The following is a 13,159-nucleotide window of genomic DNA, read 5'->3' on the forward strand; positions in this document are numbered from 1 at the left end:
GATCAGTGTCTCATCGAGAATGTTATGCAAAGGGGTTAAATAGTCTCAAAGGTGGAGAAGACTTGGATGCCAAAAGTCAGTTCTGCCCACTGGATCCATTTATTGATCCTGCTGAATATGTCATCAGAGTTGGAAGGAGATTACGCAGAGCTCCTGACTTAGTTGGTGAGAAAAATCCCATTCTTCTGACATCTGACCATCATGTAATAAAGTTAATTGCCCAAGAAATACACTGTGCAGGAGCTCATTGTGGTCCAGAGCATATTATTTCATCTGTCCGTCGCAAATATTGGCCTATCAAGTGCCAGCAGATGACCAAAGGAGTGATACATTGTTTGTATCGACTGTCACCGCAGATCTGTATGGCATGTAACACTCTACAAGGCAAACCTACCTAAACAGCGTACAGAAACATTCTCAAGACCATTCCAGTATACTGGCGTGGACTACTTTGGTCCATTAATGGTAAGACGTGCTAGATCCAGATTGAAAGTATGGGGTGATCTCTTCATGTGTTGTAACAAGGGCCGTTCATATGGAACTGGCCAAATCATTCGAAGCTGAATACTTCATCATGGTGTTGAGATGTTTTATTCAGCAAAGAGGATCTCTGAAAGAGGTATTCAGCAATAATGAGACTAATTTTCATGGTGCCCAAAATGAACTGTCATGCATTGTCAATATTAAATAAAGGCAAAGCTTTTAAAGCTGTACTCAAAGAGCAGTGTGTCAGAGGTTGTTTTACGCACAACAATGATTGGAGATGAGTTTAATATCAACAGTCAACTTTTGACCCACAACAGCAGTGGTCTGAATGACTACACAAGTCTGACTTCAAATCACTTCTTGTTGGGTAGTTTTATGCCAAACACACCCATTGGTGAATTTCATCCCAGTGATATCAATAGCTAAAAGAGCTGGAACCAGGTTCAAGTTCTAACTGATCACTTGTGGAAAACGCTGGCTCACAGATTCTTACTGATCACTTGTGGAAACGCTGGCTCACAGAGTACCTTTCATCACTTCACGTTAGAGGAAAGTGGACATCTGAGCAGAGTAACCTCCTAGTAAAAGATCTTGTGCTGATAGTGGATTAACACCTTCCCAAAGGACAATGGTCACTTGGGCGTGTTGTGGATGTACAGCTAACCCAGGATGGATGAGTCCGGAAGCTGACAGTTTAGTCTGCAAAAGGCACTTACGTGCGATCAGATAATAAAGTTTGTCTTCTTGAACAGTCTCAATTAATCAATTTAAAAATTGAGAACATTCAGTCCTCAAGGGAGCACTTTAAATAAGCTCATTTGTATAGGCCTATATGATAGTTTGTTTTGGTATTTTTGCTGTTTACAGTATACAGTAAACAAAACAAGGGTGATACCAAGGTTGATTTTGTTAGAATATCCAATAAGCTTAAGGAATGATATCATAGGGGTAATGCAAATAAAGATTGTTATAATCACTGACAATTTTATTAAATGTTTGCAAAAAGTACTCCATCACCTGAGAGGTTATCAAGTTGGATTGCAGAAATGATGAAAGTCTGCAATTTGGTCATAGTAAATTATCACTTGATTTATAAAGAAATTCCTGCTAGGAGGAATTACCGGTAGCTAAATTGCTGCTGACAGCAATTAGCTATGTATCAGTATACCCAAGTTTCAACACAATTTGGGAATGCAGATGATTGCTGACCAAGACCTTTGACTCTGCATATTTTCAGAGAACAAACCTTTGAAAACGAGCATACCGTGAACCACGATAATACTTATGTCCCAATAACTCAAAATCCTTCTCAAAATCTTGAAAAATATGATGCAATATCTTCCTAACTTTACAGAATTTCTGTAATTGCCTTATTATAAAGAATTTCCCATGGTTGATTTCTCAGAAATTAAATAAGAATAACTATCAGGTCTGGTAATTTTTCCTAAGTTTCCCTTAATCAACTTCATTGGTACTTTCTTAGTATAGTCCAGAGATAATATTACTCTCTGGCTGCCTTTAACAAATTTTTTTATACTCTTGATGTCCATGAATGTTGAATAATTGACAAATTTTTAAGTAATTTGTATTTTTCCTAACGATACAAACCCGTAGCTATTTAATAAAGATTATTCTTCAGCGAAGATTTGTGCAAGGATGGAGGCAGTAGCCAGGGTAACTGGGTATCCCCATTCACTCGAACATCTGTGATATTTCACCAATTTTGATTGCAGTTACTTATGGGGGACAGGTGATGGCAGGACACTTTGTACGAATAGCTACAGGTTTGTATCGTTACGAAAAATAAAAATTACTTCTAAGTTTGTCATTTGTTCTGTCAATAAACAAACCTTAGGCTATTTAATATGGATGAATCACCCATTAGGAGGCCAGTACTCCAACCTCTGGCTTGGTCATTGACCTGAGTTTTTACATGTACAGTGTATAAAAATGTTGTGCTTTAATTTGTTTACGGATTTATGAATATATTCTTATATTATATAATGATCATTACTAACATGGTTCGGTCTTTAAGGTTTCTTAAACTTGTTTTAAAGGGCTGTTTAATTCAAGAATGTTTCCAAATGGTATTTTGATTTCTTTTTGTTTAGTAATAGTTTCAAGTTTGGTTTGGTTATCTCGTTAGGTATATATAAAGGTTTTAGTTCTAATTTCCCTAATAATTTATGTATTTTCATCCATTTCCAATTGTACTTTCAGCAATTTTATATTTATTTATTTAATGCATCGATTTCATGATTTTCTGAACTCGCACAATTTGGAATGGACCGAGATACCGAAATGTCATTTGAGTTTACTTCCATGAGCGGTAAATTCACTCGAGGTCAGTCTAACCCTACCGTCGGCAGAGCTCACAGCAAGCTAAGCTTACGGAAAGGTGGGCACTATAGTTTCGTCCTGACTTCGCCCACTACCTTACCATGACTTGTTAACTTGCAAGACTGGTGACCGCCTGCTGCTATAACTGCACTCTGCTCATGGGATATCTTTCTCTCCATCTGACCTCCATGGACGATTTCGGCCAAGAATGCGTATACCACCTCGTCCTTTGCTTTCTGGTCTGGATTAAAAGGCAAGCTATTGTTGGACTTCAAATTGTATATAAATTGATGCATTATAGACAATTTTCAATAACAGTTATCATAATTATTATGTAAGCCTTCTCAAACATATCCAATATTTAGATATTTTCTTTTGGATCGAAATACATGATTTCTTATTCTTGGACTAACTTGATTTGTTACTTTAGGACAGGGGTTCCCAACCTTTTTGCACTCACGACCCCTTTGCTAAAAATCAGAAACCCATGCGACCCCCTACTTAGGGCTTACAATCATCAGCTCAATTTTCCTTTTATTTTCTGTTAAGTTAAGGAGAGGGAAAGAAACATCGAAGAAAACATTTAAAATTGCTGTAATTATTTATTAGCAAATTAAATCACATTGGTCCAACCTGAATTCACAAAGAGAACATATATTTCTTAAAATAATATTAACATAGGTTTGAACAGCTATCCAACCCAGCTAGTGGGATGCCTGATGTTGCATTTCAGCAGCAAGCTTTGAAATTCGTGGCCGAATGTTTGTTAGAGCCAGTCTCATGTCATCTCCAACATCCAATTCCAATCTGTTCCTATTCTTTGTTTTCATATTGACAAGAGTGGAAAATCCTGCTTCACACAAGTAGGTAGAAGCAAATGGAACAAGGACACGTAAAGCTATCATGCTGATTTTGGAGTATGACTGATACATACCGCACCAGAACTGAGTCACGGATTTCACCTTGAAGAGATCACGAGCTGAAGAGTCGTTCCTTAGATTCAGATATTCATCTTGGATTTCATCTGGGATGCTGGATACATCAAGTTCAGTACAAAATGGGTTCTTTACCAGAGCCTCCTGTTCCTGTGAAAGCTCAGGGAAGTAACGCTCAACTTCCTTTTCTAGAGACTGATGATGTTCGGTAATCTCATCCTTGAGGAACTGATCCAGTTGGATGTGAGACTTATCCATCACTCCACAAAGTTTTTCAAACATCGCGATGTTTCCAAGATTGGTTTTCCGACGCCAGTTTTGCAGTTTGGAAACAAAGGCCCGAAGACTATCTTGAAAAAGGAGGACATGTGTTTCCCTTCCTTGAAGCTTCAAACTGAGCTTGTTCAGCTGGTCAAAAATGTCGGCTAGGTACGCAACCCTTTTATTCCATGCTTTATCTTCGAAGTGGACAACAAGATCTTTCCTTTCTTGAGTCTCCAGGAATAGCTTTATTTCATCTTTATTTTCAAAGACACTATTAATAACGTTTCCTTTCGACAACCAAAGTACTGCTGTGTAGAAGAGAAGGACTTCGTGGTCAGCATTCATGTCTGTGCATAGTTCTTTGAATAGGCGAGTGTTGAGTGCTTTAGTCTTGATATAATTTACAATTTTGATTACAGATTCAAGCACTTCCTGCAGAGAAGCAGGGAGAGTCTTACTGGCGAGAGCATATTGGTGAATCATGCAGTGGATGCCCTTTGCTTGAGGTGCTAGCTTCTTCACTCTCGATTGGAATCCTGATTTCAATCCCATCATAGCCGGTGCCCCATCTGTACAAACCCCACACACGTTTTCCTATTGAAGATCTTCCTCTTGGTAAAAAGTTGAAACTTTTTCTATGACATCATCAGCTTTTGTTGTGGTTTAAAGTGCACTGCAGAATAAGAATTCGTCTTTAATGTCACCTGAATTAATGTATCTCACGAAGACAAGCAACTGAGAACATGAACTTACAGTACATCTGTTGACTCATCGAGCTAAAAGGAAAACAAAGGGGAACCCTTAATTTCAGTCAAAACCTGTTCCTTCACATCCATAGACATTTTAGAAATGCGCCTCTGTATAGTATTATTTGACAGGGATACTTGCTGCAGCTTTTTTTGCACTGGCTTCTCCAAGAATAAGATTTACTGCTTTCATCATGCATGGTTTAATAAGTGTTTCTCCAATCGTGTGAGGATTTTTTTGTTTAACAATTTCGAATGCAATCTCATATGAGGCTTCCAATACGGTTGCACTCTGCTGCTGAAACGACCCACTTCTATCGAGTCTTTGGCTTTTAAGACACTGTTTATGCCGTTTGAAGAAATCCGAATCCTGCTTTGCGTGTTCTGGATGTTTCGTCTCGAGATGACGCTTGAGTTTTGATGGTTTCCATGACTCTGCACTTTGGATAGTATGGCACAAAACACACTGTGGTTTCTCAATGCGGTGATTAGAATAAAAATGATATTAGGAATATATTCAATTAGAAAATAAACAAGAAACTTAAATAAAAACATGTTTCCATCAAAGTTGTCATATCACAACAGCATGCTTGCCAGACACAACTCACCTCTACTACTTACTTATCTCCTTGTTAAAATAAAGTAAAAATGTTGAATAATGCACGCTTTAGAACACTGACTGGTGGTGTGTAATTTACGAGCCGGGTATAAATTTCTTAATGCATACGATAGACACGTAAATAATAAAAAAAAAAATGCATGACTAAGAACAAATAGAATAGATACACGTGAAACATATTGCCAGAAGAGTGAAAAAGAAGTGTAATCAGCAAAAGGTTGTTACTCGAAGGTTTTGCAGGAATAAGTTCTTTTCTATAAATTCAGTAGTTATGTCCACCAAAAAATATAGAAAATTCAGACAGCTTTTTTATCTATCTCTTGATAACATTGCTCTAACTTGCTAACAGCTCTACATTAAAAGATTGTTATTCGAAGATTTTGCAGGAATAACTTCTTTTTATGAATTTTGTCTAACAAAAATACAGAAAATCATACAAGAACTAAAATGACAATAACTCACATAAAGATAGGAGTCAAATTTATAGTAAATCGTAGCCACTTACAAATCAAAGAGAAAACTAAAACTGTCAGAATAATCAAGTTTGTCTTCAATATTCAAGTCATAAGTGGAAAAGTGAAATAATCCACTCCGTAAATAACGGAAAAAATCTAATCCATCGTTTAAGAAACAACATAAAAACGTCAAACAAAATACACAAACAAGAAAAAAAGAAATTTTTAAACATGATAAACAAGAGAATAATAATCATCACTTACTTTTCAATTGAGACGATGATGCAGAGCAAAATGAAATGAAATTAATGTTATCCGAAGCTACCTCTAACAAAGCTACACGACCCCCCTGCCAGGGCTTCGCGACCCACCGGTTGGGAACCCCTGCTTTAGGATGATTAGAAAGTTTTGTCCCCTTATTTGCCTCGAGGGCTGCGATTCCAGATTCCTTATTTCACAAGTGATACTTACGTCCTTTAGGAGTTTATGAAATCGCTAGGTGTATCATTCAATTGCATCCCAGTGGTTGGTGTAAACCTGAATCCATATACCTCTGTATGTTGGTCTAAATTTTGCATTTTCCTATTCTAAAAAATTTGGTATTTGAACTTTTCCTTATCTCACTTGGGTACGATAATTTATAGAAAGAGGTTTAATATAGAAACTTTCTTGTATTTGATACATTGGTGTAACTAGGCAATTTTTTTTTTTTTTTTCAAATCCATTAGACTTTTCAAGTGTTGGGGAATTGCAGGGAGAACTGCATCATTCGAATTGAGACTATACTCAAATACTCTCTGCCCCAGGAGCTATTTTTGATAAAAAAAATTGGTATATTCTACTCTCCGTACCAGGAGCAAGTATTTTTCCATTGTGTAATTAAATCCTTAGTAAATGTAACTATATTTTATATATGGCCTTTTTACTATACATCCTGTGGTCATTTCCCAATTATTTTGGAAATGGCGATGAGGATGGGATAGTTTGTGGGTCCTTGCTCCGTATCATTACAAGATCTTAAAGGTATGTTGGACACTCTTAATGAAAAGATAGCAAATTTTCTTACGACTGAAGAGGATTCTGTTCTTGATGTGGAATTTGATTTTGTGTGATTAATATGATGAGGAAATTTTAAATGCTTTGTCTCTGCTTGATAGCAATAGCCAAAGTATGTCTTTGCAGTTTAATGCTAATATCAAATGTCCTCAGTTACCTCTTCCAAGGTATAGCCATTCTGATGGTGAGAATTTGGAGAAATTTTTCAAGGATTTTGAAAAGGCTATGAAGACTATCAAAGTAGATTCTTATCTTCAATTTATTTATCTTCAGAATCAACTTAGTGGTCAACCATTAGCATTAGTGAAGTCCTTGTCTTCGACAGAACAAACATACAAGGAAGCTAAGTCTCTCCTTCAAAGAGCTTTTGGTTCAGACATTTTAATGAAATTTGAAATTTTAGATTGTTTAAAAAAATTTAAATTGACTTCTAATGCAGATCCCTATGAATATATTGGAAAGTTACGGAGCATAAGAAAGTCTTTCTCTAATTTGAATATTTCAACTGATGAGGTTTTGCAATACTTTTTCTGGTCTTCATAAAATGATTCTTTCAGGTCTCATCACATGCAAATAACAAACAAAAGTAAGCCTTTTTTAAGAGATATTGAGGATAACATTTTTGAGGCAACTACTAGGTACATTTCAGGTCAAAAAAGCTTCCGACCAAAAGTCTGGCAAGAACAAAAGCTATGTGGCAATACTGCTTGGAGTTTACTTCATAAAGGGGAAAACAAAGCAAATGATACAATAGAGAAGTCGAAAAGTTCGGCAACTATTCTAGCTGCAGAAGTAAATTATAAAAAAGGGACAGGTTTTCAACATTGTATTTTGTGTGTAAAGGATGGCAATACTGAGGCGGTTAACCATCCTATATTTAAATATCCTGTGTACAAAACCCCACCTCCAAGTTGGAGTGAATTGATCAGTTGAAGGCCTGTAGAAAGTGTGCTAATAGCCATGTGTTAAATGTAATAGATGGCACTTCAGCTTTCTTTGTAAAAACTCTGAAACTAAAGTTGGCGAGAAGCATATTGGAAAGAGTTTGCCTAAGACTATAAAGATAGGGACAATCCAATCTGATTTTGAAATTTTGAATGCAAAGGAGAGCTGTGAACATTCAATCCTGCCTACATTCACATTCTCCCTTCCTAATATTGTAGTTGTGAGAACACTCATTGATACAGGCTCTCAACTAAATTTCACTGATGCAAATTTTGCTAAACAAAATAATTGTACGATAATTAAGAATGGGTTTGCTTTAACTATAAAGGTCATAAACTTTAATAGAGATATCGTCACTGATATTGTTGAATTGGAAATGACGAATGGTTCAAAATACTTCATTGAAGCAATCTGTCTTCCAGAGATTAAAACTAAATTAGTTCTTCCAGGTCTCAACAAGGTTGTTAAGGGCTTTTTGAGAGAGAGATATAGACTTGCTGACCAATTCTTGAATCATAGCAGTGAGGAAATTTCAGATATCTAGCTTATTCTTGGTGTTAATTCTGATTATTGTGTACCAGTTAATACCATTTCGTCTTCTTACAAAGAATCCCCCTATGGTGTCGTTCTTTGTGGTAATCTAGAAATGTTAATAAGGAATTTAGATGTTTTGCCTGTTAAAACTGATGAATTATTAGATGGTGGTGGTGATTGCTTATTAGCAAATGATAATTTTCCTAATGATAGCTCTGTTGCTACTAGCAATATCTCTGTTATGGATGACAATGGTAAACTAGTGGAATCTGATCCTATTTGACATCTTAACTTTGATGCAATAGAGCATATCAAGGACAGTTATCATAAACTTCGTAAAGCTCGAAGTTACTTGATTGACCTTTATAATACGGAATTCCTTGCCCAACTTGTGCATCAGGCGACGAATAAGAAATGTAGATACAAAAAGGTGTCTCATAAATCCCTACAAGTTGGTAATATCGTGTTATTAAAAGAACCACATTTAAAACCATCTAATTATCCTATGGGTATTGTGAAAGAATTACAAATAAATTCTCTCGAGGAAGTCACGGGAGCTGTAGTATTAAAGGGGAACAGTGAGAGGGTAAAAGACATTGTTCCTCTATCATTCCTTTATCAACTGTTTCTGAATATAATTCATATATTTCAGATCCTGAGGAGAGACATAGAAATGGGAAGACTTTAGGTAACACAAAAAAGCGGGTTGCATCAGAGAACAGCAGGAAACGAACCAAACGTCTGATAATTGCTGGTTCCGTATGAATCTTATTAATTTGTTTATACGTAATCTGATTTTCATCAGTTATTCCAATAACTGATCTCCTCTCTGGCAGTGTATAAATATTTTGTGCTTTAATTTGTTTACAGATTCATGAATATATTCTTATATTATATAATTATCATTACTAACATGGTTTGGTCTTCAAGGTTTCTTGAACTTGTTTTAGAGGGCTGTTTAGCTCAAGAATGTTTCTAAATGGTATTTTGATATTTCTTTTTGTTTAGTAATAGTTTCAAGTTTGGTTTGGTTATCTCGTTAGGTATATATAAAGGTTTTAGTTCTAATTTTCCTAATAATTTATGTATTTTAATCCATTTCCCATTGTACTTTCAGCAATTTTATATTCATATATTTAATGCATCGATTTCATGATTTTCCGAACTCGCACTATTTGGAATGGATCAAGATACCGAAATGTCATTCGAGTTTACTTCCATGAGCGGTGAATTCACTCAAGGTCAGTCTAGCTCTACCGTTGGCAGAGCTCACAGCAAGCTAAGCTTACGGAAAGGTGGGCACTATAGTTTCGTCCTGACTTTGCCCGCTACCTTATCATGACTTGCTAACTGGCAAGACTCGTGACCCCCTGCTGCTATAACTGCACTGCTCATGGGATATCTTTCTCTCCATCTGACCTCCATGGACGATTTCGGCCAGGAATGCATATACCACCCCGTCCTTTGCTTTCTGGTCTGGATTAAAAGGCAAGCTATTGTTGGAGTTCAGATTGTATATAAATTGATGCATTATAGACTATTTTCAATAATAGTTATCATAATTATGTAAGCCTTCTCAAACATATCCCATATTTAGATATTTTCCTTTGGATCGAAATACATATTTTCTTATTCTTGGACTAACTTGATTTGTTACTTTAGGATGATTAGAATGTTTTGTCACCTTATTTGCCTAGAGGGCTGCGATTCCGGATTCCTTATTTCACAAGTGATACTTTCGTCCTTTAGGAGTTTATGAAATCAGTAGGTGTATCATTCAATTTCATCCCAGTGGTTGGTGTAAACCTGAATCCATATACCTCTGTATGTTAGTCTAAATTTTGCATTTTCATATTTGAAAAAATTTGGTATTTGAACTTTTCCTTATCTAACTTGGGTACGATAATTTATAGAAAAGGATTTAATATAGAAACTTTCTTGTATTTGATACCTTGGTGTAACTAGGCAATTTTTTTTTCAGATCCTTTAGACTTTTCAAGTGTTGGGGAATTGCAGGGAGAACTGCATTATTCGAATTAAGACTATACTCAAATACTCTCAGCCCCAGGAGCTATTTTTGATCAAAAACATTTCGTATACAATAGTCTCCATACCAGGAGCAACTATTTTTCCATTGTGTAATTAATTCCTAAGTAAATGTAACTATATTTTATAAATGGTCTTTTTACTATACATCCTGTGGTCATTTCCCAATTATTTTGAAATTACAGTTTTAGACTAACTGAAAAAACCTTGGCACCTCGCTAAAAGGAGACATTGTGTAATGTGCCCATAGCTGCCTGATTAACCTGTGTGGTTGCGAGGAACTAGCAATGTGACTGGCTAGGTACGATTATTCTGAGTTAAAAAATAGGAATGTTAATCCAAACATAGACATTCCAAATACCCACCTTGTGAGGAGTATCAGGGACGTGTACAGGTACAGTTTCCCAAGAGAGGAGAAGATGAAAGAAAAAGAAACAAGTCAGTCATTCTTATCATTCATGAAGACTAATCCCAGGTAACCAGTGCCTTCAACCATCTAATACTTGTCCATCAACAAGACTGAGGTATTTTTAAACCACCTGTTGCGCAGATACCACAGGACCAATGGAAAACGCTCCATGTTCCCGTGGGTCCCGTCTAGCAGGTCCTCTGATGCTTCCACAAACCCGCTTGCAACACCTGAGCCACGAGTAGGAGGGTGGTCAGGATTCTGTGGATGGTCGATGACCCTGTGAATCCAGGCCGAGATGATATTCTTCATGACCCTCCTCTTAACCCTCCCTGTGCTAACAAAAAGCACTGACACAAGCTTCTGCAGTGTTTCAGATAATATCTCAAACTCGTCACTCGACATAGTAACAGTTGATCTGGATCATAGGTTACACAAATAAGACTTACAATCCAAAAAGCCCTAAATCAAGGATCTGTGACAGCTGGATTTTGAGTCTGCAATAAACTAAGGGACAAAGCCGAGTGTCACTTCCCCCCATCCCCTTGAATGGGCAACGTCGTAGCATAAACCATGAAGTTTACTAACTCTCTTTGCAGAAGCTAAAGCGAGTAGGAACACCGTCTTTCAAGTGAAATGGTGATCTGTTGCCAGGTGTAATAGTTCGTAGAGAGTGCCCTTCATGGATCGAAGGAAGCGAACCACGTTCCAAGGAGGAGGTTTAACTTCCAACTGGAGGCAAGTGATCTCATAGCTTCGTATGAGGAGAGATAACTCCAACAAAGAGGAAAGATCAACTCCTCTCAGTCAAAACGCCATGCTTGAAGCTGAGCCGTAGATTTTTACTACCCAGACTGAGAGCTTTTCTTCCCGAAGGTATACCTGAACAAGGAATTCTGATATTACTGGAATAGTGGCATAGAGGACACCTTCCACGACCCCAACAACAGAAGGCTGTCTACTTTGCCTGGTAGACTGACGCAGAGGATCTTCAGAGATATCCAGACATCCTTCTTGCAACTCGTTGTGAAAAGCCTCTCTGAGAGGAGTTGCTGGATAGTCTCCAGGCGTGAAGACGTACAGAAGCTACTGCAATGTGAGAGATGTTCACGTGTGGCTTTTTGAGTAGATATGGTCGTGGAGGGAGTTCCCTCAGGCGCTCTATCAGGAGCTACTGAAGGTTCATAAGCCATTTCGCATGATGCCATAACGGAGCTTTGAGCGTCATGAATAGGTTGTTGGATGCTCTGGTATAGTTGAGCACCCTTCGCTTCAGACAGAATAAGGGAAAGGCGTACATGGTGGTGTTGTCCCACCGTTGTTGGAATGCATCTTGCCAGAGAACCTGAGGGTCCGGGACTGGGAAGCAGTAAAGCGGGAGCCTGAAGTTCAGGGACGTTGCGAACAGGTCCACAGTCAGGGAACCCCACAAAGTCAAAACTTTGCTGGCTTTCGGATGATCTAAAGACCATTCGCAGCCCAATATCTGAGTCACCCTGCTCAGATTGTCTGCAAGCACATTCCTTTTGCCTGGAATGAAGCGAGCTGATAGGGACACTGAATGTTCTTCTGTCCATCGTAGATTCTCTACTGCTAGATGGCATGGGGATGTGAAAAGGTACCGCCTTGTTTGTTTATGTATGCGACTACTGTAGTGTTGTTGCTCATCAACAAAACAGAGTGACCTTCCAGGAAATGATCTCATCTCTAAGAGATATACGTGCTGGTAGCTTTCGGACTTGGACCATAGCCCTGAGGATGTGTGGTGCAGCATGTGCCCCCCCCCCCCCAACCCTTCCTCTGCTCCTGTCCCATGGGAACAAGAGTATCCAGGGAGCCGGTGTTCTGGCTCCACCTGGATTTCAGTTGCCACTGAAGAGATCGAACCCTGAGGCAACCCTTGGGAACTAGACAGACCAGGGATGCTAGGTGATATAGAAGACACCACCCCTCTTGGGCTGGGAGCTTTTCTTGTCTGAGGAAGGGGCGTGCCACTTCCCTCAGTCTGTGTACTTTGTCGCCTGATGGAAAGACTTTCTGAAGACTGGTGTTAATTATCATACCCAAGTATACCAGTCTTTGTGAGGGATGCGGGGTTGACTTCTCAAAGAGATTTATCACGATCCCCAGATCCTGACAAAACTTGAGAAGTCTGTCTCGGTGTTGAAGAAGGGTCGCCACGAGTACCGATTCAGTGAGCTAAAGATGACACCAAGGCGAACACTAACATGAAGACCCGAGGTGCTGTCGAAAGGCCGAAGCACAGCACTTTGAACTGGTATTGCCTGTTCTCGTGTATGATCCTCAGATACTTCCTTGAAAAT

The 13,159-nt window shown here is 38.1% G+C and overlaps 1 protein-coding gene across 1 annotated transcript; it reads right to left on the reverse strand.

The window, feature by feature from the left end:
- Positions 1-3,530: 3,530 nt before the first annotated feature.
- LOC137659077 (zinc finger BED domain-containing protein 5-like) lies at positions 3,531-4,577 on the reverse strand. Its single transcript, XM_068394164.1, has one exon. It carries the CDS (start codon positions 4,575-4,577, stop codon positions 3,531-3,533), a length of 1,047 nt encoding a protein of 348 aa, XP_068250265.1.
- Positions 4,578-13,159: the final 8,582 nt, after the last annotated feature.

This window comes from Palaemon carinicauda, chromosome 19 (assembly GCF_036898095.1).
Source record: "Palaemon carinicauda isolate YSFRI2023 chromosome 19, ASM3689809v2, whole genome shotgun sequence".
Lineage (NCBI taxonomy): Eukaryota > Metazoa > Arthropoda > Malacostraca > Decapoda > Palaemonidae > Palaemon > Palaemon carinicauda.

Coding starts and splice junctions, on each gene's coding strand:
- LOC137659077 (XM_068394164.1), bottom strand. CDS start 4,577: ATGGGATTGAAATCAGGATTCCAATCGAGAGTGAAGAAGCTAGCACCT.